The sequence below is a fragment of the Notechis scutatus genome, chromosome 3 (genome assembly GCF_049901735.1).
Source record: "Notechis scutatus isolate UNSWTSFEM ecotype Mainland chromosome 3, rNotScu1.2, whole genome shotgun sequence".
In the NCBI taxonomy this organism is placed as follows: Eukaryota; Metazoa; Chordata; class Lepidosauria; order Squamata; family Elapidae; genus Notechis; species Notechis scutatus.
The window spans coordinates 198,831,011-198,858,176 of NC_142011.1; the positions used below are offsets into that span (position 1 = coordinate 198,831,011).

The 27,166-nt window shown below is 40.5% G+C and overlaps 1 protein-coding gene across 4 annotated transcripts in view; it reads right to left on the reverse strand.

The window, feature by feature from the left end:
• ASAP1 (ArfGAP with SH3 domain, ankyrin repeat and PH domain 1) overlaps positions 1 to 27,166 on the reverse strand; it is a 189,093-nt gene that overhangs the window by 56,285 nt on the left and 105,642 nt on the right. For all 4 annotated transcript variants that reach the window (XM_087962198.1, XM_087962197.1, XM_087962199.1 and 1 more), the window contains 7 exons: positions 21,737 to 21,882; positions 14,721 to 14,795; positions 14,345 to 14,394; positions 13,233 to 13,362; positions 10,009 to 10,094; positions 8,932 to 9,007; positions 7,425 to 7,511 (listed from right to left, as the gene is read on the reverse strand). In XM_087962198.1, the coding sequence (XP_087818324.1) occupies positions 7,425 to 7,511; positions 8,932 to 9,007; positions 10,009 to 10,094; positions 13,233 to 13,362; positions 14,345 to 14,394; positions 14,721 to 14,795; positions 21,737 to 21,882 (650 nt within the window). The remainder of the gene's footprint in view (positions 1 to 7,424; positions 7,512 to 8,931; positions 9,008 to 10,008; positions 10,095 to 13,232; positions 13,363 to 14,344; positions 14,395 to 14,720; positions 14,796 to 21,736; positions 21,883 to 27,166) is intronic.

Below are 27,166 nucleotides of genomic sequence, written 5' to 3' on the forward strand. Positions count from 1 at the left end.
ATGGCCAGATGCCTTTCCTGTTGCCAATGTGGAGCTTTGTTCAACAGATATATTCCCATTGTGCCCAAAGAGAGAACTATCTGCCTCTACCTAGTATCGAACTCACAGCCTCCTGATTGGAAGGCGAGAGCTCCACCTCTAGGCCACCACACCGCTCTTAAAAACAACCTGCCTGATGATATACAGGAATGACCTTGGAAGACAGGAGGAAGACTTGCAGTCTGGACAAGGTTCTTTTAAGAGGCAGCTCAGTTCATGGTTTCAGTCTTGCAAGGTAGTCCAAGCAAAAACCCCAAGCGGATAAACTAGCCCTATTGCATCGCGAGGCCACATTAACAGAATCTTGCACAAGGTTTAATCTTTTTCCTGCCTCCTCTGTTTTTAGCCTCCAAAAAATTAGAAAGGGGTCCTTCCTGAAATGCTCCCCATGCTTTTTCCACCACCTGCGGGACTGAGCCTCTTCTTATCAGGCTGCCTACCTCCTGCCTCCCAAGGTCATTCTCACATACCACCACATGGAGGTTCCAGAGCTTTTGTGTTGATTATAAGGCAGGGATCCCAACCTTTTCGACGCCGGCCCGGTTCCGACATCAGCTGGGCGCCGCGCCCGGCAGCGTCACTGGGCGCCGCCATCTTTTATGACGAAAAGGCGCTTCCGGTGACGTCATCGAGCGCTGTTCGTCATAAAAGATGGCGGCGCCAGCGCTTTCTGGTGAGTTTTCGGGTAGAAATGGCTTTCTACCGGAAAAGCTCACCGAGCGTGCTGGCGCCGCCATCTTTTATGACGAAACAGCGCCCGGTGAGCTTTCTACCCGGAAAAGCTCACCAGAAGCGCTTTTTTACCAAAAAAGATGGCGGCGCCCAGTAACCAGCGGCCCGGTAAGGGTTGTTCCGCGACCGGTGTCCGGCGGACCGGTGGATGGGGACCCCTGTTATAAGGGATTTTGGAAGAAGACCAAGTAACCATAATGGTTTCTGCAACTAAGAGCTTCCCCCAGAGATCGTTGGTGAGAGAAACATCTGGGTTAAGGCTATTTGCAAATTCCTGGCAGTGTTCACAGCCTGGCATTTCCCAAGGGACACAAAGCAAAGGTTGCACCCACCCAAGGAAGGAAGCTTGCTTTTGCAACAATGTCATTCGTGGGATGGATCCTTCAAGGCCATATGGCTAAGGCCAAGAGGCAAGGGGATGGAAGTATTCATCCACCTCCTTTAATCCTCCATGTGCAAAATGAAGGGTAAATTAAGTTTAAAGAGCTAGGCCAAGGATGCCCAATCTTGGTAACTTTAAGATTTGTGGACTTGAACGCTCAGAATTCCCCAGCCAGCCATGCTGGCTAGAGAATTCTGGGATTTGAAGTCAACAAGTCTTAAAGTTGCCAGGGTTGGACACCCCCTGAGCTAAGCTATTTAAAGTTGAATCAAAGAGAACAAACTAAAACAAAAACGATATTCTAGGGGGGGAAAACAGGAAGCTCCAGAAATGAAAGAGTTATCATTATGTTAATCACCATAATGAAAGGATTCCAGGAGAGATACATTTAGCAGGGTTTGTGGAACATCGGATAAATAAAACATGCTAATGACTGGATTAAACTAGTACCAATAAAATGCTAAGCATCCTGTAACTGGGTGTTTTAAAGTACTTCCTTCAACTATTTAAGTGTAACTGGCCTTTGAGATTGGCCACAAAAATATGGATCACCGTGCTACTTGCAGGCCATTAAATTGGCAGGCATGAAAGACACAACCTTCTCAGTGGAGTTTTGTGGCTACATAATTCCCTTTCAAAGATATAATTTCTACTTCCTCTGCAGACTGTTTTCAACTGGAATCTAAAGAACTGCTTTTGCATCTGTTTTGCAAAATCTGGTCTTAAAAGTATGTAAAAGCTGCGGTCATTTTATTGCAGATTTTGGGATGGATTTTGTCGCTAATTTTAAATTTTGAGAAAGATGCTTCAGCTCTGAAATGTAGCAGTAAAAGCTGTAAAAATAAATACGCTATTGCTTCTCAGCTTTTCACTGAAAAATATTTTAATGATTCATTTAGCAATCAGCTACTCAGCGTCAGAGTTGGAACTTGTTCACCACAGAAATATAATAGGTTTTGAATAGTTTAAAGATGAGCCTACAAAAATCTTGTGAAGAATGGTTTTTGTTCATCCTTTGCCATAAAATCTTTAATTAAGATGAATTAATTTGCCCCCCAAAATAAATATTTCTCTAAAATCAGGTAAGATACATGAATGCACAATCCACTAAAGGAATAAAGTGGCTTTATTTTTAAAAACGTGGAAAGGCAAACAGAAACTAGTAAATTTATAAAAAGCATACTGACTTCAATGCTAGCTAGGCTAAATAAACCATGACTACAGTTAATTTTGCCCACTGTGCATGCATGGAGAAAGTCAGTATTAAATAATTTTATACGCAACAATTAAGACATTCTTTAGAACAGGGGTCTTCAAACTTGACAGCTTATGGACTTCAGCTTCGGAATTCCTCCTCCAGTCATGTTAGCTCAGGAATTCTGGGAGTTGAAGTCCACAAGTCTTAAACTTGCCAGGTTTGAAGACCCTTGCTTTAGAGCATCTCTGGGTTTGGCAAAATAAGAATCAATGAGCATTGCCATCTGACTTATTTTATTAAAACACATTTGTTCCAATTTTATTCCACTTTTGAACTCAGTGAGCTATAGAATATTAATTTAAAGATGAACCCTACAGTAACACTAGGCGCAATTCACTGGTTGTCAACTATAAAGCCCTTTAACTCTTAGTATCTTGTTACTTATAGGATCAGCTTCCTCCTCTTTCTGTCTGAGATATCTTGCCTGAAAGGCTTTCTACAGTCCAAGTCCCCTCTGTAAACACTGTCATCTTGAAGGAGAAGAGAATGAAATAGAAGTGTAGAAGTAAGACTAGACTAGACCTCTTTATTGGCCAAGTGTGATTGGACACACAAGGAATTTGTCTTGGTGCAAATGCTCTCAGTATACATAAAAGAAAAGATACATTCGTCAAGAGTCAAGAATCATAAGGTCCAACACTTAATAATAGTCAAAGGGTACCATAAGCAATCAAATCATACTAGGAAACAGTCAATAAAAATTGTAAGGATACAAGTGACAAAGTTACAGTCATACAGTCACAAGTGGGAGGGGATGGGTGATAAGGAGTGATGAGAAGCTTTAACAGTAATAGTAGTGCAGACTTTGTAAATAGTTGAACAGTGTTGAGGGAATTATTTGTTTAGCAGAGTGATGGCTTTCAGGAAAAAACTATCCTTGCATCTAGTTATTCTATGTGCAGTGCTTCTATAGCAGGGGTCCCAACCACGGTCCGGGACCGGGACCGGTCCGCGGAACAAGTCCTACCGGGTAGCTGGTTGCTGGCGCCGCATTTTTTTGATGAAAAGTGCTCCGTGAGCTTTTCCGGTAGAAAGCTCACCGGAAGCACTTTCATCATCAAAAAGATGGCGGCGCTAGCGCTCGTGACCTTTCCAGGTAGAAAGCCATTTCTACCCTAGAAAGCTCATCGAAGGCGCTTGGCCGCTTGACAGTTTTTTGGATGAAAAGTGCAGCCCGGTGAGGTCACCGGAAGCACTTTTTCATCAAAAAGATGGCGGCGCCCAGCTGATGCCGGTACCGGGCCGCGGCATAAAAAGGTTGGGGATCACTGCTCTATAGCATCGCTTTTGAGGGAAGGAGTTGAAGCAGTTTATCTCCGGGATGTGAGGGGTCTGTAAATATTTTCACAGCCCTCTTTTTGGCTCATGCAGTATACAGGTCCTCAATTGAAGGCAGATGGGTAATAATTGTTTTTTCTGCAGTCCTAAGTATCCTCTGAAGTCTGTGTCTGTCCTGTTGGGGTTCCAGAACCAAACCAGACAGTTATAGAGGTGCAGATGACAGACTCAATAATTCCTCTGTAGAACTGGATCAGCAGCTCCTTGGCCAGTTTGAGCTTTCTGAGTTGGCACAGAAAGAACATTCTTTGCTGTGTTTTTTTGATGACATTTTTGATGTTTTAGGTCTTGTGATATGATAGACTAGACTAATCGAAGAGAATAGGAATAGAACAGACAAGTGATTGTCCAATCTCTTTTTAAAACCTCCAGTGATAAAGCATTATGTCTTCTGAAGGCAAGCCTGATTGATTATCTGTAGGATCAGCCTTGGGAGGAGGAAGAGCAAAGAAAGCAGACGATGTGATTTGAGACTTGCAAGATTGATGTCAGTCCTTCAAGGTAATCCAGACAAGAAACTAACATCATAAGAAATGGCATACCTTTTTTATGAGGCTATAACAACATAATCTGTTGAGGTGCTTTCCACACCCCCATTTCTTCTGTGAACTTAGGAGACAGGCCTTTTCTCTTAAGCTGTGTGTGTACCCTATAAAACAATATCCTCCCAAAGTGATGGAAATGGTATGTGAGAATGACCTTGGGACACAGAGGGAGGAGCCACAGTTGGGGGAATGATTGGATAAGATAAGAGGTAGCTTAGCCCACAGAAGGAATGTAGGTGTGCAAACGGCTCAGAAGGGGCCCTTCCCAGTTTCTTGGGCTGTAAAGGCGACAGGGAGGAAAGATTCTTTCAGACTTGCAAGATTCTGTTTACAATAAAGTGGCATTAGTTCCATAGGGTGTGCCTCCTATCTGGATTACATCGCAAGGTATATATGAGCCATACAATGTTGGTTCTTTCATAAAGCTATAAAAAGACAGTTCTAATGAAGGGTAGCCTGCTCCCTGATTCTAACAGATAATCAGAGTTGAAAGGGACCTTGTAGGTCATCTAGTCCAACCCCCTGCACAAGCAGGAGACCCTACACCATTTCTGACAAATGGCAGTCCAATCTTTTCTTGAAAGCTTCCAGTGATGAAGCTCTCACAACTTCCGAGGGCAACTTCTGTTCCATTGGTTGATTGTTCTCACTGTCAGAAAGTTTCTCCTTATTTCCAGATTAAATCTCTCCTTGTTCAGCTCCCATCCATTATTCCTTATCTGGCCTTCAGGTGGTTTGGAAAATAGCTTGACCCCTTCCTCCTCTCTGTGGCAGCCCCTGTAATATTGGAAGACTGCTATCATGTCTCCCCTGGTCCTTCTCTTCACTAGACTAGCCAGGCCCATTTCTGTATAGTTCATTCTGGTTGGTATGAATAGGTGTGAGTTGATTGTCCATCTCTAGTGCATGATATACATTTATGTCTTTTGTTGTTTCTATAACCTGTTTTCTGATTTAATCATAATATGTAAGGTGCGTAGAGTTGCACCCCTGATGGAAGGAGCTGATTGGCTGGCAGGCTAGCTGACAGATGGAAGGACAGTATTATAGAAAATAGCTAGGTAAGTAAATGATCATCAAATAGTCAGAAAGAACTCCATGTTGAGAGAGAGAGAAAGCTAACCACTTCACAAATAGATAAAACAGATTGGCAGAATACCTAGGTACTTAATGGGAAGAATGAATGGATGGTTTTAAAAGGGCACCGGTTGACCTAATATTTTGCTGCACGGTATTTTTCATTTATCTGAGCTGATCTAGGAATATGCCCAATTTCAACCAAAGCTAGAAAAACTGTCATAGATACCAACAAGTAAAAGAAATGGTAGCATTGAATTGTGTACCTATTTTGTGTTGATGTTTCATTTCCTTGGATATGTAACATTAAATACCTCATTCAGATTTATCACGGTAGGCAGCCCTTGACTATGATGATTTTTCTGCATCCCGCAAAGGGGGCTTCCCTTGCTTACGTGGACCGGTTTCCGGCATGCTGCAGCCCAGTTCTGGTCCACAGAACAGGAGTTGGGGACCCCTGCTTTATGGAACATACATATACACCTACATTGAAGTGTTAAGAATGAAGGTGTTGTGGCCTGTTGGCTTCCAGCAACTCCAGCAGCCAGAGAGAGAGAGAGAGAGAGAGACAGAGACAGAGACAGACAGAGACAGAGACAGACAGAGAGAGACAGAGAGAGACAGAGAGAGAGAGAGACAGAGAGAGAGACAGAAACAGAGAGAGAGACAGTGACACAGAGACACAGAGAGAGACAGAGAGAGAGAGAGAGAGAAAGAGAAAGAGACAGAGACAGAGAGAGACAGAGAGAGAGACAGACAGAGAGAGAGACAAGACAGAGAGAGAGAGACAGACAGACAGACAGACAGACAGACAGACAGACAGTATGGGCCATCCATCAGCCTTCAGATGGAGAGTCAACAGCCACCAGGTCAGGAGGTGGCTGATAAGGAAGAGGAGGAACAGCTGGCCCAGTGTCTGATGCACAGATGCAAAGACAGAGGAGAGGAGAGCAGCGGAAATCTCTGGGCCGGTCCTTGGGATGGAAGCACCACTGCTGCTAGCGAGGCCCCACCCTAGCTCTAGGGATAAAAGGCAGGGGGCAGAGATGAACAGTCTGGCAGACAACTATTCATCTCCCCGCGGGACAGGCGTGCTAATCTGCGGTGAGAGAGAAACTATTTGCTGGGGCTCCTAATAAAGGAATCATTGATTTAAATACAGAGGGTTTGTCGTGTTTGGGGAGCTAGGTTGGAACAGAAGGTTTTTAAAGTCACCTTAATGGAGTATGAAAGTACTGAGAGAGAGAAAAATATATGGGAGAAAAAAAATGTGACTGTCTTCTTATGTTCTGCTACCCTGAAATGGACATTGTCCACATGTAACTTGCAAATCAAAGGAAACAGACAGAACACACAATATATTCCATATGTACTTTTGACCTCAAGGAGCTGGGAAGAATGGAATCCACAGATGGGAAAAGAAGAGAGACCAAACCTATTTCCTTCCAGGAAGCAGAACGGCATGTTGGTGGGAAGAAAAATGAAAGCTGTATGGTAAGAAAACCATGTGCATAAAACAGAGGCACAGAAACAGAGAAGAGATAAATGACGGACTCTTTCAACTTCTCTTACTGGACAGAAGTCCCTCAAGCGTAAACTATTAAGTCCATCCCTTTAAATGGGAAGAAGGCACTCCTGACTGAAGTAGAAGACAGAGGAATAAAGAAGTCAGCAGAAAAATCCTCAGAAAATTAAGGGATTCCCGTAACCTTCCCAGCTGGCTTCCAACAAGCAAGTCAATGGGGAAAGCCAGATTTGCACAATAGCAATAGCACTTAGACTTATATACCTCTTCATAGTGCTTTTACAGCCCTCTCTAAGCGGTTTACAGAGTCAGCATATTGCCCCCAACAATTTTGGGTCCTCATTTTACCCACCTCGGAAGGATGGAAGGCTGAGGCAATCTTGAGTCTGGTGGGATTTGAACTGCCAAATGGCAGGCAGTCAGCAGTCAGCAGAATAGCCTGCAGTACTGCTTTCTAACCACTGCACCACCACGGCTCTTAGTATATAAGTAACAGATACTGACACTAGTTTTGCTTGTGATTCTTACCTCTTTTTGGTCAAGTTGCAGAGAGGATTTTATCAAGTCCCTCAATGCAGTAAGTTGCTTCTTTTCTTCATCTTGTGTCTGTTTTATCTAGAGCAAAAATATCCACAATTTGTTACCCATGTACATTTCTTTATTATTTGGATCAACACCAATATACTGAACTGTCTTTGTATAATGTTAGATTTTTATCCTACCTTTAATTAGTATATAAGTAATCCAAGGCAGAGTACATACCTAATATTCCCTCCTCCCTATTTTCCCCACAGCAATAAACCTGTGAGGCAACTTCGGCTGAGTCTGGTTTTCATGCCTAAGGTATGACTAGAACTCACAGTCTCCTGCTGATTGGCCCAGTCACCCAGCAGGCTTTCACGCCTAAGGAGGGACTAGAACTCATAGACTTCTGCTGATTGGTCACCTGACTGGCTTTCATACCTAAGGTGGGACTAGAACTTGGAGTCTCCTGGTGATTAGCCCAAAGTCACCCAACCGGCTTTCATGGTTAGGGAAGAACTAGAACTCAGCCTCCTAGTTCCTAGCCTAATACTTTAATCATCTACAGTGGAAATAATTTTTTTTTTTTTGCTTTTTTCCCCTCTTCATTATTTCTTATCTGAAAACCATAATGAACTCAGTCCAGAAGGGAAGTTTTGAGAGTTGCAGATTTTCTTTACACATTTTTTCCCACAATATATATTCAAAACAAGCTACATTAAGGAAGTGTGTTCTAAAAGAACCAGTCAGTTTCAAAAAGTTAGTGATCCCTTGGTTTGACCACTAAGTACAGCATTCCTCACACTACAAACACCATTTTACAACACTAGCCCTTTATACATTAACTGACTGCACATAAGATTCTCAGAACAGCAGGCCTGGGCTAGTTATTAACTTAGGTACATAAGAATATAGGATGGCCTTTGACTTTATGCTTAGTTATCTTTTTTCTAGAAATATAGTTGGACTAAAAAAGAAAATTGCTGTAACAAATTCCCAAAATAACATTGAAAATACGTCTTAATATCCAAATGGATGCAAGGCACAGGAGTTTCAAGGAAGTCCACACTTTAAGGTGTGGAATTGAAGTCCACACATTTAAAGTTGCCAAGGTTGAGAAAGATTGGCTTAAGAGCTCCCCAGAAATTTCTAAAATTATAATAATGTTATTTATTTCTATAACACACCATGACAGAGCCGATCTACCAGAGGGCTATTCAAATGTGTAGCCAGCCAAATACTTTTATTTTTCAAGCAATATAGGAGAATGGACTCACCATAACACAGTAGAAACAATGTCCTTCCACTTGAGGTTATAGTTGTAAATCCATGTCATTCTTAACAATCTGAACAAACTAGTCTAGCTGGTTTAAAAAAACACCAGAAAGTTGGCAAGGCCAGCTAGTCCATTTGCGACAGTAATTTTGTGAACCCTACCTCACTTTTTATTCTTGGCTATGTGTACCCCACCATAGGCAATTCTCAAATAGGCCCTATCTTATGGATGACTTACGTTATATAAATCAGCAGCTAGCTTTTCAATGTACTGTTTGAGTTTATCAGCTGTCTTCAAGCCATCTTGAAAGAAACTATAATGAAAATAAAATGTTATTTATCAACAATGTTGGAATCGGGTTTTAAATTTCACAGTATTTCCCATCCACCCAATACATAGGATAGCCCCATTCCACACTACCCCGTGTCAACTGAGAACCAGAGATAGATGGCTCTGTTTCTGAGGTGAAGATACTCATTCTCATTGTGAGGTTTCTAGATTCTTACAATATTTCATTTTTAATACTGAGTTTATGATTATGTGGGTGTGCATGGTCTTTTCTATCTGATTGTTGTAAACCACCCAGAGTTACTTTACATGAGATGGATAGCCATATAAATTTGACTATAGAATGTTTAGAATAGAATAACAGAGTTGGAAGGGACCTTGGAGGTCTTCTAGTTCAACCCCCTGCCTTAGGCAGGAAACCCTACACCACTTCAGACAAATGGCTGTCCTCAATCTACAACCATTTGTTTAGTGACTGTTCAGAGTAGTGACTTATGACCCGTTTTTCACACTTACGACCACTGCAGCATCCCCATCATCAAGTGATCAAAATTTAGGCGCTTGGCAGTTGGCATCTATTAATGGCTACTGCAGTGTCCTGGGTCAGTTGATCACATTTTCAACCTTCTGACAAGCAACGTCCAAGGGGAAACAAGATTCATTGAATGAACGCAGGATTCCCTTAACAAACTACAGGCCAGGCCATAGCAAATTTCCTCCGATGCGGATTATATCTTGCATTCAAGGCAGCTTTTTCTTCTCTTTCCAGATTATATCATGTCACCCCTTGACTCATTTTTCAAACCAGTTAATATGACAGTGAAAGGATAATCAAATCAAACCTTCTACGCAGAAAACAACAGGAATTCAATATCTGTGACTTTGAACAAAGGGTGTTCAAAAAAAAATTTTTTTTTAAATCGAGACATTTCCATACAAGCAGGTGATGTCATCCCTGAGGAGAAAAAGCCTTTTAAATTAAAAAAAAACACACTGCAGATGAAGAGCTGAAAAAAATATACTCACTTGCATTGTGCATGATAATACTTAATAAGATTCTGTAAAAGGTCCACACCCTTTTTCGTCTTGATTTCATTAACCTTAATGAGATACTATGGAGAAGGAGAAAAATCAAAGCTCAGTAGATAATTATACATTTGGGCCTAGCTGCATTCAAAGGAAGGTTCTATTTGAAATCTATTTTAACAAATTCAGCAATTATCTTGCAAGTTGTTTACAGCTAGCATCTGAAGGCACCCTGCTAATATGTGATTAAAATCGTGCTGTATATAGAACAGCAAGGATATTTTACATTAAGCCAATACTGTGGTGAATAGTACTTTCTAAGTTGTCTAATGCATTTGTTATTTCTTCCTTTCTAATACAATTACTAGCGTTTTTAGACATCGAATAGCTAGGTCTAAATTTACATTAAGTGCTTTAAAGTAGCAATACCGTTCTAAAGTATGGCACTGCACTAAATACATTTAGAGGCATGAAAACTCAATACGGCGCAACATCATAAGCAAATTCCAAGTTCATCATAAATGATGCTTACAAATTATGCTAGCATCACCTTAATTTTTTAATATTTTGATTATCTGTAAAGCAGCTACAATTGCTTTGATTAGATTAGATTAACAGAGTTGGAAGGGACCTTGTAGGTCATCTAGTCCAATTCCTGCCCAAGCAGGAGGCCCTACACCATTTCTGACAAATGGCAGTTCAATCTCTTCTTGAAAGTCTCAAGCTTTGGATTGTGGTAGGGATAATTGACACACATAAATAAAAATCCCATTTGGTTCCAGTCCAAAATCTTGCATTATTATTGGGAAGATCCACACGAAATGGTAAAGAGAATGAATAGGGAATGAACAAGAAAATAGTATATGCTATTTTATGCTGCTAAAAGCTCTGATCAAGATGATCTGTGGTTTGTTTAATTTTACTGCAAATCTGAAATTCTGATTTCTGATGATCTGTGGTTTGTTTAATTTTACTGCAATTCTGAAATTCTGAATTCTATAAAGCCAGAATTCATAAACCAATAGCAAACCACGATTTTATAAGAGAAAAAAAACCAAGGCTCTTCTTTTCACACATAACATTATTTAAGTCAGAGTTAGGAAGTGCTATCTGGATTTATTACTACTGTTAGATGGAGCAAAGTGGAGCAAATGAGAATTCTTTATAAACTTTGCATGTGTTATTAGGCGTATACTTCCTTAAAGGGTCCAACACATGAATTATCTTTTTTTACCCTGAACAACCCACAATAATCATCTTGCTGCATCTATAAGCAACATATGAACTTGAACAAAAAAATTAGGGTTGGCGTGATCTAGATCAGGGGTGTCAAACTCACGGCCTGCAAGCTGGATGTGTCACGTGCTGGCCACGCCTTCCCCCGATTTAGCAAAGGTGAAAAAAGTTGTGATACGTCATGAGTTTGACACCCCTGATCTAGATTCTATTGCAGACCAGCACTGGATAATTGCATAGGTTAATGCTGGCTGGGGCATTCTGGGAGTTGAAGTCCACACATCTTACATTTGCTGAGGTTGATAAACACTTATCAAGGCCGGTGGCCCCCCCAGCCTTTTGCCATCAGGGATTAATTCTGTAGAGAAAGGTTTTTCTGCGGTCTGAAGGGGGCATGTGGTTTTGTGTGCTGCCTGCATCCCGCGGATGGGGCATCACTTGTTTGCATGGACTGGTTGCTGGAATGCCATGGCCTAGTGCCATTCCACAGACCGGGAGTTGGGGACCCCTGATCTTGGCTATATTTGCACAAGCGGTGAAGCAGCCATTTTGTTGCACCACTATAAGGAATCAGGATGAAGTTCCTCCAATAAAAGTGTCAACTCTGAAGCGAACCTGGCTGAAGCCATCTTTAGCTGCCTCATAGTTGCTAACATACTCTGAGGGGGAAGTGAGGGGGGAACAGATAGACTGTCTTGCAGACAAAACAAAGAATTCTCCCGTGGGAACCAAGGTCATCCCAACAGGTGGAAATCGGGAGGAGGGAAGGAGTGACCAAGGAACCCACCAAATGTCTTAATTGGACAATGTGACTTGTGACACTTGGGAAGGGAAACAATTGCTCTTTTAATTATATCACAAACGCGGGAAACTTTCAGAGATGGTTTTCACCAGCTGTGCCGATATGATATGCCCAATAAACATGTTCTTTGAGGAATCTACCTGCCTCGGAGTTCTGACTTTAATGGATGCGCTACTTGGAATGCTGAGAGAAAGATTCAACAGTTTGCTCAAACACAACTTTTATCCTCTTTTTGTGAATTAGCCCTAAAACAGTTGTTGGATTTAATACAAAATTGGTAAGTGCTTGTCTATTTGGGAAGGGGTGGGGAGAGATTTTGAGTTCGAATAGAGAAGTATCTGTAGTTCGGGGTTGAATTGTGTCTGTTTTAGGGCTTTCTGAGCTTGGCTGTTTGCTTGCAGATGATTTCAATACCCAACTAAATAACATCTTCAGTGCAAGCAAGAGTTTGCTGCCTGCTGATGAATAGTAGCTTATCCTGCTCAGCACATGGACAGACTCAACCACAGTTTCAGCTGGGAAACTATTCATATCTTAGCATCCAAGCCAAATGACTTGTTAGGGAATTCCCATAAGCTTGGCATTCAAATAAATCACCTATCAAAAGACCCATAGCAAAATACCACATTTGCATAATACTTAGAACAGACAATAAAAAACCTTGAAAGGAAACAAAAAGACTAGAAGATTTTCAGCAGCTAATATTCAGATAAGCAGGGCTTAATACCAGACAAAGGATCAGGTAGAAAACAATACTCCAATCAAAGAACCGGGAAGGAAAAAATTACACCTTGCAAAAACTGGCAGATAAGCTGCTACATATAAACACTCACTTGCCCTGATGATGTTACCTAGTTTGGTAATGAAACATCTGTAGGCAAACAACTAAGTTTATATAGCACCAAGAACATAGATCTCAAGTTGTTTTATATATTGTGGCCAGGATAAATAGATTTATAGAATGTTTAATCACAGAATATTTAAACATGACTGGTCCTTGGTGCTCTATGAACTTGTTTTCTTGCAGATGTTTTAGCACTGATGATGTTACCTAGTTTGGGTAATGAACTGTCTGTAAGAAAACAAGCAAGCTCAGAGAGCACCAAGGACCCCTCATGTCAACCCTGAGCTACAGATATTCTCCTTTATTAATGTTCAATCGTTTAAATTTTAAAACATGACTTACTTCACACATCTGGAGTTGGAACAGCCTTCTCTCTTTCTCCATTTCTTCTGCTATCTCAGCTCCAGTGATCTCTGTTCGTATCATCCCATGTTGTTTGGCGTGTTCCCTTTTTTCCTTTTCAATTTTCGTGCTGTCAAATTGCAAAACAAACCCACAAAAAGGCAAAACCTGTCAAATTTCTTGACAATCACAAGCAGGCCCAAACCGAGTCCACTAATATAGAAACAATGACATTTCTCATGTTTTTCCATTTCATCAGACTTCACCAAACAATAAATTCCAAACCAAAATAGATCTCCACCTTAAGAGCAAGCTGTTAAGTGCTAAAAAGCAGAAGGAGGAATCCGTTATTTTAGAAATCCAACATAAACATGCCAACAACGATTTGAGTTCTTATAGCACCTTGGCATTTGAGGATTTTTTTTTTCCAATCTACGCTGCATTGTAAGGAAATTCACTTTGGAAACAATCCTGTTCCAAAAAAGAATTGGAATATGTTTTGAATCCTTATTTACATATTGCTTTTAAAAATTGTAACATGACTCACTGATTGCATGATGCAATGGTACAGATTCCTAAGTGGGACTGAGTTATATATACTTATTTTTTTTATACAATGAACCATGAAGTGATAAGACATGTGAAAAGAGTTCAGGTACAGGTAGTCCTCGGCTTACAACTGCTTGCTTAGTGACCTTTCAAAATTACAGCATCACTTTAAAAAGTGATTCACAGCCATTTTTCACTCTTACAACCAGGGCAGTTCCCCCCCAGTCACCTGATCAAAATTCAGATGTGTGGCAACCAACTCATATTTATGACAAGCTAAGTCTATGGGGAAGCCAGATTTACTTAACCACTGTGGCAAGAAAGGTCGTAAAAAATGGGCCAAAACTCACTTAATAAATGTCTCACTTTAGCCACCTAAATTTTGGGCTCAATTCTGGTCGTAAGTTGAAGACTACCTGTATAGAAAGACAGGTGGTTACTTTATTTTATTTTTCACATTTCCGTCCCACTCGTCCTGCTCGAAGAGGGACTCTAAGCTGTGTACAATAAACTTCTTGACTTTTAAGCACAATTGTTTGTTCAGCCAAGTTAACCATACTTACAATTTGGTCTCATAATCCTTCCAGGCTTTATCAAAAGGCTTTTTCAGATCCTTAAGGGAGAGAAAATTAACTTAAAATAAGTTTATGGCAGTGCTATGTTTAAATGTGCACACTGAAGGAATTATTCCACGATTATAAAATGACATAAAAGCTTTAAGTATCTTTTCCCCCCGGTGAATCTTTAAGAGCTCATATATCTCAAGTTTTGTTTTGTTTTTAAAAATGGATTGATGGGAAAGATAAGTATGCAGTTTCAAGTAGATGTAATCAGATGTTCATACAAATGGGATAACCTCCCCGGTACATTGATAGATAACAGCAAAAGCACAGAAATCACCACCCATTGTTAAAGCCCATATTAAATGTGTAGGCTTACCCCTTTAATTCCTTTCAGATCTCCTTTCAACAGGGAATCCAAGGTGAAGATAACATTATGGCTCAACCCTTGCAGCTAGGGAGAAAAAAGGAATATTATTCAGTATTTAAAAACAGTGAACTTAAAAGTAAACTACAGGTAACCCTCAACTTAGAAGCATTCGTTTTGATGGTTGGAAGCTACAACAGCACTGAAAAAAGTGACATGACAATTTTCCACAGTTACAACTGTTACAGTATCTCCATGGTCATGTAATCAAAATTGACTCATATTTATGATGGTGGCAGTCTCCTGTGGTCATTTGACCACCTTTTGCGAACTTCTGACAGGTAACGTCAACGGGGAAGCTAGATTTATGTAACAACCATGTTACTACAATTTGATGACTTCATCTTACTTCATTGAAGTATTCATCATCATCAACATCATTTAATGACCCCATAATCCCTTGCAGTGTGAAGTCTGGGCAACTGAATGGAGCTAGCAGAGTGTTTTAATGGCCGGATGCCCTTCTTGTCACCAATGCAGAGTGTTGTTCAGCAGATATATTCTCAGTGTGCCCAGCGAGACAAATATCTGCTTCTACCTAGGATCCAACTCACAGCTTCCTGAAAAAGCAATTAAGTACAAGTAAGTCCTCAAATTACAATCATTCACCGAGTGATTGTTTGAAGTTACAACAGGTATGACTGTTCTCACCATTATTGAAGCATCCCCATGGTCCCAAGAACAAAAATTCGGATGCTTGGCAACTGGTTCCTATTTATGACCATTGCAATGTCACGTGATCCCATTTTGTGACCTTCCAACGAGCAAAGTCAGCGGGGAAGCCAGATTTACTTCACAATCTTTTTGCTAACTTAACAACTGCAGTGATTCACCTTAAAAGCGGTGGCAAAACAGGTCATAAAATGGGGCAAAGCTTATTTAAAAGCTGCCTTAGCATTGGAAATTGTGGGCTCTATTGTAGTCGTACCTGTACCAAATTAACCTCATTCCTAGGACGCGTTTACACTCTAAAGCAGACATTTAACTTATTCCTACTTATTGACAGTTGACCAAACTTTGCACAGCACAGGGTTTATCCTAGTTAACATAGCTACACCAACTCATGACAAGAAGAAAAGGATTTCAAGAAGGTGTTTTCAGATAAAGAGTAACCCGTTCCGCCAACACAGTTCAACCATTGTTGAAGATCGTAGTTGAGCTTTCCCAAAAGATTTTACTTCTTTAAAGCAGCTGGAAGTCTTTTGAATTTCACAGCGCTTTCGAAGGGAGAAGAGGCCCTTCTTTTCATGCAGTTGTTCAAAACTAAAACAGAACTGGGGCGAATATCTTGAAGAACAGGCAAAGTGTTCCTTCTGTTGAAATATTTATTTATTTCTTTAAAAGAGGGTTTATATGGCCGCCCACTCGCTCTCCTGTAACCCTGGGCTGCTTACGAAAATAAAAACCCAACAGGCAAACCTTTAAAAACAATAACGTTCCCCCTGGCATATAGCCATCAATCAAATAAGCCCATTCGATGGGCTCCGTCCCACTCTGGGTTCCCCAGGTTTTTGCCTTTTGTAAAGAAAGAAAAGTAAAGTTCTTTGAACGCTGAGGCTTGAGTCAAATTGTGAAACCTTTTTGAGGGACGATGGCCAACCCATGCAGTTTTGAGACACGGGGGAAAGAACAGGATGGGTTGGACTTCAGCTCCCAGAATTCCGCAGCCAGCACGAGATCTACAAAACTTCAGGTTTCCCAGGTGGAAGAAAAAGTTATAGACAGGTAGTCCTCGACTTACAACAGTTCAGTTAGGGACCATTCAAAGTTATGAGCCTCGGTGGCGCAGTGGTTAGAGCGCAGAACTGCAGGCTACTTCTGCTCACTGTCGGGTGCCTGAAATTTGGCAGTTCAAATCTCAACAGGCTCAAGGTGGACTCAGCCTTCTATTCTTCTGAAGTGGGTAAAATGAGGACCCAAAATTGTTGGGGAAAATATGCTGACTCTGTAAACCGCTTAGAGAGGGCTGTAAAGCATTATGAAGCGGTTTATAAGTCTAACAGCTATTGCTGTTAGTGCAATGAAAAAAATGACTTATGACCGTTTTTCACTATTAAGATCTTTACAGCATCCTCGTTGTCATCTAATCAAAATTCAGGTGCAAGTGACTCCTATTTATGACAGTTGCAATGTCCTGGGGGTCATGGGATCCCCTTTTGTGACCTTCTGACCAGGAAAGTGAACGGGGAAGCCAGATTCGCTTAACAATTGGGTGACTAACACAACAACTTCAGTGTTTCACTTAACCACTGTGGCAAGGAAGGTCGTAAAATGGGGCAAATCTCACTTAATAGACGTCTCACTGAGATACAGAAATTTTGGGCTCAATTGTCAAGTCGAGGACTACCTATATATGAAATCCCATCCCCGGGAACCAGTGTCAAATGTTTCTGCATTTCTCATCTATCAGCAGATTTCCTGTTCATCTTATAAAAATGATTTATCCAAAAGACCAGGAGACGATAGGCCAAATTAAACAGCTTTCTTCACTGATTTTCCTTGTCAGAAGCTGATTGAGAAGGCCGAAAAGAACGATCACGTGACTTCAAGATACTGCAACTGTTTGTAAAGTACATGCCAGTTGCCAAGGTTGTTGTTGTTGCTTTTTTCTGTGTTTGTTGTGGCCCACCAGCAGCTGGCGAAGCAGGCAGTAGAGTCAAGCAGTGAGGAGGTTGGGGAGGAATCTGGGCCAGTCCTGGAGACTGAGGAAGAATTGGATGAGGGCTCTGCATCAGAGGCAGAGATGGGGCCAGGGCAGGCTGGCATCAGCAGCCTTCAGGCTCGGATAGCAGTGAGATGGGGGAGCTTCTGGAACCGGTTCCCTGCCTGCGCATGCGCAGAGCTGCCAAAAGGAAAGAACAATTACGAACCCAAGGTTGTAAGTAAGGCCGCAGGTGGACGATGAATGGCCCCTCCCATCAGGATTAAAAGAGGAGCAAAAGGGGAGGGGGATTTTGCAGGAAACAATGCACCCTAGAGACTCTGTGCTTAGCCCTTCCTTGTCAGCACTGCGTTTGGAAATATTTACCAGGCAGCTTTCCAAGATCGATAAAGTTTGAGCTCCTAATTACACCCTTGAAAGACTGTTTGCCAGGCCGTTGGTTGAATGTGAATGCAAGAAATTCACATCCGCTTAATAAAAGGTGTTTGATTGGGACAAAGAGTCTGCTTAGTGCTTTTTGGGGAAGCCTAGGACAGAACAGTGTTGTTGTAACTTTGAACATTCACTAAAGGAATAAGTGTAAATAGAGGACTACCTGCATTGCTTTGGAGGAATAGTGAGGAATGAATTGTTCTTGAAGATGTAGAAACATTGGTATTAAATATATAAGTTGAAGATTTATATAATCCTATTCCATGAACTCAATGCTCCTGGGTATTGACGTTCAACACTTTTGACGCCTTGGGAATTTACGATGCCAAACCTAAATTTCAGAGTAGGGAAAGACCTCCAGGGAATTGGGGTAAAGGCCTTTGCCCTAGAGCCAGAAGAGCAATTTTGGAAGGCTCCAAAGGTCTTCTCCTAAAGATGATAGTAGTTCATAGCAATAGTTGCTAGCTAATGTTCGTGCAAGATACTGTCATCTTGTTGTAAAGAGCCTAGAAGACGTATTCTTTATTTGATAGTCATGAATGTCCAAGGCTCCTGCTGCTTTCTTCAAAATAACAAAAGGCTGCCTCTTCTGCATGTATGCGCAACATCAAAACACTCATTAAAAAAAATGGGTGTCACCTCTCCCAGGTAAACCAGACAGGAAACACAAATGAACTAATTTTACTTTACTGTAAGACTATATTAACAGAATCTTGCAAGTCGGAAGGTGCAAACTTCCTGATGCCGCCTTTAATTGCAGGACGCATTAGGAGAGGTCTTTCCTTAGTTTCTTTCTCTGACTTTTAAGCCACTGAGGGGCTCTTGCCTCTTTTATCTGATTGTTTCCTAGGCAGTACCTCTTCCTCTTGTTCCCCAAAGTCATCCACACATTCCATTAGAAGGAGTGGTGCTTGTGTTACAGGGTGCAATGCTGCTTTTGTCAGACTGACCCTCTTTGGAAGTTGTTGCTGATGGATTTGACAGAATAATTGAGGTTACTTTCCAAAAACAGCTTTGGAGGGATTCAAGCATAGCTTCAACTAGGAAGCTGTGACAGCCTAGACCAGTGGTGGCTAACCTTTTTTGGGCTCCTGAGCCGAAAATGGTGTGTGTGCTCGTGCTCGCATGCCAGCACCCAGAAGGCAATGTGCGTGCCCCCACCCCCTGTGCATGTGCGTGCAATCCCCCCGCTGCTCCCTTACCTGCACTGCACATGTGCTTACCTCCCAGCTGATTTTTGGCCCATTTGAGGCCTTTTTCGGCCTCCCAGAGGCTCGAGGGAAGCCTCTGCAGCCTTTGGAAGCCGATAAACAGGCCCATTGCAGAGGCTTCCCTTGAGCCTCTGGGAGTCCAAAAAAGAACTCAAAACAGGCAAAAAAATCAGCTGGGAGGTGCGCGCATGCGCAGTGCAGGTAAGTTTGGCTGGGGCTCGTGTGCCCACACAAATGGCTCTGTGCGCCACCTGTGGCACACGTGCCATAGGTTCGCCATGATGGGCCTAGACTAAGCTAAACCCCAAAATGCTAGAGAATTCCTGGAAGCTTTGCATTCAGACAAACCAGCCATCTACAGACTCATAGAGATAAACCACATTTACATGACATTCAAAAGAGGCAATAAGAAAGCTAAGAAGGCAACAAAAAGACCAGAAACACATTGTCAGCCTTCAAGATCTTCTACCTTTGCTTTGCATCTTTCGGCTGCCATAAGTAACAGGGGGGAGGAGGGGGGACAAGTATGGGAAGTGAGCTGGAGGTGGTACAAACTAGCATTGTATAAACTGAGGAGGGGGGAGAGTACGTTATTGCTTAGGTTTCTATTTCTTGCTTAGCTTTCTTTTCTCTGCGTAGCTGCAAACCTTTATCAAAGTATGCCAAGGTCAATGGACAGAAACTTCATTACCACCTGAAGATGTCCACATGATGATATTTACAACTTTTAATGGGAAGAACCATTTGAACTATTGGGGGTGGGAACATTTCCATCACTTTGTATATGTGATTTACGCGCCTATTTCCTCAGATTCAGAATTCTCTTGTTGCTTCCACTTCATTTCCAGTAAAAGATATCTTTTCTCTAATTAAACGAGTCTAAGTATTTCTTTCTTGGATTTTGAATGGAGCACCAGCTGACACACATCTTTTCCTGAAACCAGGACCTAGAAATGTAGGGATTAATATCAGACAACCAATCAAGGAGAAAACAATAGCCTAATCAAGCAACTAACAAAAAAAAAAAGCACACCACCACCAACACTTCTAGACCAAGCTCCTGTATATTAACAGGAAGCAAACTCCACACTCAATAACACTGATGATGTTAGCTTGATGAGTAATGAAACATCTGCAAGCTCAGAGAGCATCAAGGACTCCACAGAAACAATTGCTTGGAATTTCGCTTTACACTGGGGGTCTCCAAACTTGGCAACTTTAACACTTGTGGATTTCAACTCCCAGAATTCCTCACGCAGGCTGGAGAATTCTGGAAGTTGAAGTCCACAAGTCTTAAAGTTGTCAAGTTTGGAGATTAATGGAACAAATTCAAACATAACATTTAGAATATAACAAATGCTACATATTTGTTGTTAAAGAGGAAGAAGAGCCAGTATGGTATTGTGGTTAGAGACTAGACCCCAGGATACTGTAAGTTCCAGTCCCACCTTAAACACAAAGCCAACTAGATGACTTTGGGCCAGTTACTTATTTTTAGCCCTAGAAAGAAGAAAAGGGGAACACCACTTCCTAAAAATATTACTATGAAAACTGCCTAAACTTGTCCAAGAAGTCACCAACATCTATACTGACTTGAAGGCACACCCCAAATTAAATACAATTCATTTACAGGAATAGGAGTTCTATTGCATGCTTCCACATTGAACCTTAGTCACTTCTTAATTACTTCCCAGTTTATGGCAGCTGTAAGTTGACAGCACATCCAAGATACTAACTTTCCAAACTAGAATTTACAAGGGAGAAGTAAAGAACAGAGCATGAAAGAAGAGAAAGAGAAGGATGGAGGGCATAAGTCCAAATTATGATTATATGTTGGATCTGATATTACATACATTCTACTGTTTGTATATTGTGGTGGGCCATAGTGGTGCAATAGTTAGAATGCAGTATTGCAGGCTGACTCTGCCCACAGCCAGGAGTTCAATCCTGACCGTCTCAAGGTTGACTCAGCCTTCCATCCTTCTAAAGTTGGTAAAATGATGATCCAGATTGTTGCTGACTCTGTAAACAGCTTAGAGAGGACCTGTTAAAGCACTGTGAAGCGATATAAAGGAAACAAACTATTGCTATTGTATCACTCAAAATAAGCTTACTTGAATGGTGCACCTTGCAGTAATAATTCCTATATATTTAAACAATAAATACAATATTTATAGCTTTACAGCTTTCTGTTCTGAGGAATGGAAAACTTATTATTTTAATACTGAACAGATTTATTAAATGTACTGAACAGGAGGAGACTGAAGGAGAAGAAAAATGCATTCACTTAAAATCATTTCAACCATTTCTCCAGAATTATCCACTGCAAAAACCAGACAAGAAAGTTAATTTTAAAATCCAAATTTAGGGTGAATGCTTCCAAATGACTGCATAGACTGAATAGCTTCAGTCATTCACAAAGCTAAACCAGGTGCTTTAAAACATTGCATTAGTACTCAATAAACCTAATGTTTTTTTTCCATAGCTGCATCGAACTGGATTTAAAATATAATGCTCTCTCCAGAAATGTAAAAGGTTTGGTTGTTTATTACAATCCATACTTATATAACAATATAACCTACATTTATATAACTTATATAACAACCCTTATATAATGATAACTGTAAATGTTTTAGAGGACAAAAAGATTACAAGCGTCTTACCAGATTTTTAAGCAACGTTGACAATTCCTTAGTTAGTGTGGAAAACTTTACAAAAGCAGTTCCCAGATCTGGATTATCTCTACTTAAGAAATTACTTCCAAATTTATCAAGCACTTGTGCATAGCTTTCTTCATTTTGGATATGTTCTGAAAGAGAAAAATGTTCAGTTAATTCCACTTTATAAGACAAAATAACGAGAAATAACAAGAACAATGCTAAAATTGGCCATTTGTTCATTTCAAAGATATTAAAAGTTATGTTATTTAAGTTAGCTATTTTTAGCTATTTATGCCAGTGAAACCTGGAGGGTGTCAGCAAGTATTAACAAGAGACCCAACGTCTTCCAGTAAAGATGCCTTCATGGAATCCTAAAGATTCGCTATTTTGATCATCATGAAGTGCTCCAAAAGAGTTCCTCCCGCAAATTACGTAACATTCTCACATACAGAAGATTCCAACTTGCAGGTCATAAACTCCGTGTGGAGAATAATTGAATGCCCAAGATGGCAATGAGACAATGATGCCAAATGACCAATAGGATGCCCTTGAAATACATGATGAAGAACGTTCATAGATGATTTAAAGACCTTAAATATCACATGGGAAGAGACCAAAGTCTTTGCTCCAAACTGAACATATATAGCATGGGTTGCTCTAATGCAAAGGTCCCCAACCTGTTGGCCACCAGGCCATGTGAGTAGCTGGCCAGAGCACGCATGCGGACATGCCCACTCATGCGAGAATCATGGGTGCTAGTGGGCCCAACTCATGCACTCGTGGTCCCACCCATGTGAGCAATGGGTGTTTGCACACATGCACATGCATGCATCTGATGTTCCCATAAAACCATCCCTTCTTTCCTCACTTCCCCCATTCCGGGCCGCGAACCCAGAAAGTTTGGGGAACTCTTCTCTAATGCTGACAATGCTAATTGCAGTAACAATATTGGTCTTTTAGGGAGAAATTATCTTGATAATGTTTTGGTTTCCTACAAAGAGTCGACGTTGAGACTATTAAAAAAAGAATTTGAAGAATGACTTAGAAATAAAAATTCAGCATCAATAGCACATCATCATTCCAGTAATGTCTTGTGGTAGCATATACAGGTAATCCTCAACTTACAACAGTTCATTTTGTGACCATTTGAAGTTACAATGGCACGGAAAAAAAGGGACTTATGGCTGTTTTTCACACTCACGACCATTGCACCACCCCCATGGTCATGTGATCAAAATTCGGATGCTTAGGCGACTCATATTTACAACGGTTGCAGTGTCCCAGGGTCAGGTGATCATCTTTTGTGGCCTTCCAACAAGCAAAGTCAATGGGGAAGCCAGATTCACTTACCACCCAGGTTACTAATTTCACAAGTGCAGTGATTCACTTAACAACAGTAGCAAGAAAAGTCAGAAAATAGGGCAAAATTCACTTAACAAATGTTTTGCTTTGCAGCAGAAATTTTGGGCTCAATTGTTATCATAATTTGTTATCATAATTATAGGTCCAGGCAGAAGAAGAACATCGTGGCTTCAAAATCTAAGTTTGGACAAAACTCAGCAGTACATTTCCATGTGGTTGTTGATAAAAATAGGATTGCCAACATGATTGCCAATGTCCAATGACAGATATGGCAGATGAAGAAAGAAGAAGGGAGAAGGAAAGAAGGGAAGAAGAAGAAGAACGACAGTGTGAATAGACTAAAGTTCATTGGTTCAATCATTAAGACATGCTTTAATAGCATTTTAATTGAAGAAAGAAAGAAAAGCAGTAATGTCCAACAAAAGAATTAGGGATGAAATTGGAAAAACAACCAAAAAGAAAATAATGATTCCTAAAAACAAAACAAAAGTTTTCTACATTGAGTCAGTAACAAATTATTCACTGAAGAGTTTTGGTCTCCTTGACTGTGGTTGAGTCACCAAGGGCATGGCGTAAATAAAGGCTATGAATCACAGCAAACAAACTAAAGGCTAATTAAAAATCTCTTCTGCTCTGTCACCATCTTACAACAGCTGTATTCGACATGATACTCAAGTATTTCTTACTATTAGTATTGAATATATTAGTAATGCTAAATAACTGTATCACAGCCATGAGAGGCGAGATAAAAGACAGGGACCCAAAGAAGAAATATTTTATTGGTCCAGCTGTAGAAATTCCTGGGCAACATATTTTGTCTGTCTGTCTGTCTCTCTCTATTATATATATATATAAATAATATGCATGCTTCAAAAGGGACCAAGAATGGCTGCACAGAATACAAATTCTTACATTTCAGAAACCGTAGAAAGAACCCAAAGACAAAATTTAATCAATCTCAAGATTCAATATTAAGCCTGAAGTATTTGTCTGTCTGTTAACAAACATACATGCTGCCCATTTACCAGAAAACAACTCTGAATGGCAGAGGTATACACGTACTCCTCAACATATGACTGGTTGCTTAGTGACAGTTTAAAGTCACAGTGGACCTCCCAAAACTTACTTACAACCTAATATCAAAGTTACGATTGCTACACATACCCCTGTGGTCACATGATCACATTTTGGGTACTTGGCAACTGGTCTACTTGTAAGACCATTTACATTAAACAAATTAAACAAATAAGAGCTAGTCCTAGTCCACTTTCCTCTCTAATTCAGGCATCAGGCTAGACAGCGGGAGACCGTGAGTTCTAGTCTCACCTTAGCCATGAAAGCCAGCTGGGTGACTTTGAGTCAATCACCAGGAGACTGTGAGTTCTAGTCCCACCTTAAGCATGAAAGCCAGCTGAGTGACTTTGAGTCAATCACCAGGAGACTGTGAGTTCTAGTCCCACCTTAGCCAGGAAAGCCATCTGGGTGACTTTGTGTCAATCAAGTGAGACTGAGTTTTGGTCCCAAATTAGTCATGCAAATCAGCTGGGTTACCTTGGGCTAATCCCTCTCTCTCAGCCCAACCTACTTCACAAGGTTGTGCTTGTGGATAAAATACAAGAAGGAAGATGTGTTCAATATATTCACCGCCTTGAGTTATTTGTAAAAATAATGAAGGTGGGATACAAATAAATAAACAATGTGAGTACTGGCAGTTATATTATCTTTATATCTATCTTTGATACTTTCCTCTAATAAATTTAGATGCTTATTTTGGCTGCTCAGCCAAGTTCCAAATCTCTCTTGTTGTCTGTCACTTGTTCTGCCTCATCTGGGTTTAATTTGGTTTTTGTTCTTTTTTAAAGTTGCCAGGATGCAAAGCAATACAATACCTTCCAACAACGTATTTATTTCTGGGAATATAACTGAACTTGTTCATTAAAGGTTCTGAACAGATACGTAACAGCAATAGGCTGATATACCGCTTCGTGGTGCTTTACAACCCTCTCTAAGCGGTTTACAAAATCAGCATATCAAGGCCCGGTTACCACTATTCCAGTATTTAAGGTGTCAGACTGACAACAAAAGTTGTAACATTCAATATAATACATAACTTCCATTCGGATTCTGCTTGGTACATTCTTAAAATACACACTGTATTCTTAAAAAAAGAAAAAAAATATAAATGTAAAACAACATTCCATTCCAATTCATTTCTATCATTAATATTAATATTCATTAAAGTCTTAACATCTTTAACATTACTTTTCAATTAAATATCATACTTCTATGGGAACAATTATAAGCTTTCCATAGTTAATTCCCGCCCCCTTCACTTCACCCATTATCTCTAAATAGGTCCTGTTTCTCTATATCTTGCTCCAGTCCTTTGTAACTTCTTTTCCTTTCCTTCTTCCCTCTCTTCTTCTCTCTCCCCTTTTACCCCGTTGTCTCTCTACCTCTATTTCTCTCTTCTGTATTCCCCTTTTCTGTTGCTTTCCAGTATTATACTTATTTTTCAAATTATTTTTCTTTTCTTTGTTTTTTTTAAGTCTTAAATTCTCCATTCTCTTTCCCCCTTTCCTTTTTCTTCCCCACATAAAATTGCTTGTTCATTAAAGATGGCTTCTTCTTTGTCCCAGTCTTCTTGTTTTGCAGTCTTTTCTTGTTGTTTCTCATAGTTCCAAATCTCCATTTCTAAGAATTGAAAAACGAAGCCAAAAGAACCCTTCCCTTCTTGTGCATCTTCTTTGTACTTTTTAAGTTCCATTTTCAATTCATCTAGAAGTGGTGCCATTGTATAAATTTTTAAACAACCACCCGATTGATTTTAGTCATTCAAATATAATAACCAAGAATCCAAAGATCACCAAATAATCCAAATACACTGCATAAGCTGTTTCTTTTTTTGCTCTTTTTTTTCACTTTCTCTTCCTGGGGTTACTATTTAGTTGCAAAGTTTCAGTTAAAATGTATCTTATTAGAAGTCTTGTTGAAGTTTTACTGTAGATTCTTTTTAATTCCAGGAGTCTCCTCCCTCTTCCAGATCCTGCCCTTATTCTTTTCTCTCCCTTCCTGCTTATGAAAAAGAAAAATTTTAATGTCCAGAAATCTTTATTATCCCTTTGGCATTTTGTTTTATTTTCAGCTTAATTGCCTATTGATGCCAAAGAGGATTTTTCCGATTTCTTATTTAAGTCTCTTAATTGTCAGTATAGGGAAGGAGAGAGAAGGGAAAAAAAGCCAAACCTTTCCCTTTTCACTTTCCTTCGCTGCTTCCGACTCTTCTTTGGGAGCGATGTTATTTTTTGTAAGTTTAAATTCCAGGGTACCTTAGTTGTTGCTTTTACAATTTAACCCGGTCAGCCAAAACTTTCACTTCTTATCTTCCTCCTGCACATTCTTTTCCGGTCGAGTTCTCCTTTGTGGTGGCCATTTCTGACCACCACTACAACCGCCTTCGGGAAAGGGAGTAATGGCCAGCTGAGGAGGAGAGATGAGGCTCTCCTCAACCCTGCTGGCGGTCTTCCCCCTCTTCACCACATCTACGGGGTGGCTTAGCCCTGAAACCAGCTGGCTCAGGGCGCTCCAGAGGCGAGCCCAGACAGAAACTGTGCACGATCGCGGATTTCTGTCTGTCACCGAAGCCCTTCAAACCGGAAGTCAAGCATGTTTCTTTTTTAATGTAGGGAAGAGGGATTAAAAATTAATGATGAATGTAAACAATGCTGCAGAATTGCCATTGTGCTGAATGTCACACTTATTACCTTTAGTGCTAAAAGCAGATGTTATTCTAGGAAAACTGTTAATATTTGCCAGTAAGATTTATTAGTGCATGTATATCAAATCATTCAGCTACTACTACCTGGATGATGATTGATATAGCTGTTGAGGAATGTTATGGCGCCTATGGTTGTTTGAAACGGTTTTATTTCTTTGGGTTTTATTACCTTTTGACTGTTGTTATGAGCCACTCAGAGTTGTGTTGTGTAAGAAGAGCATTGCATATAAATATTTTAAATAAATATGGGCTGGCAAGTGGAAATAGAAGGAAGCTTTCTCACTCTCTAAGTT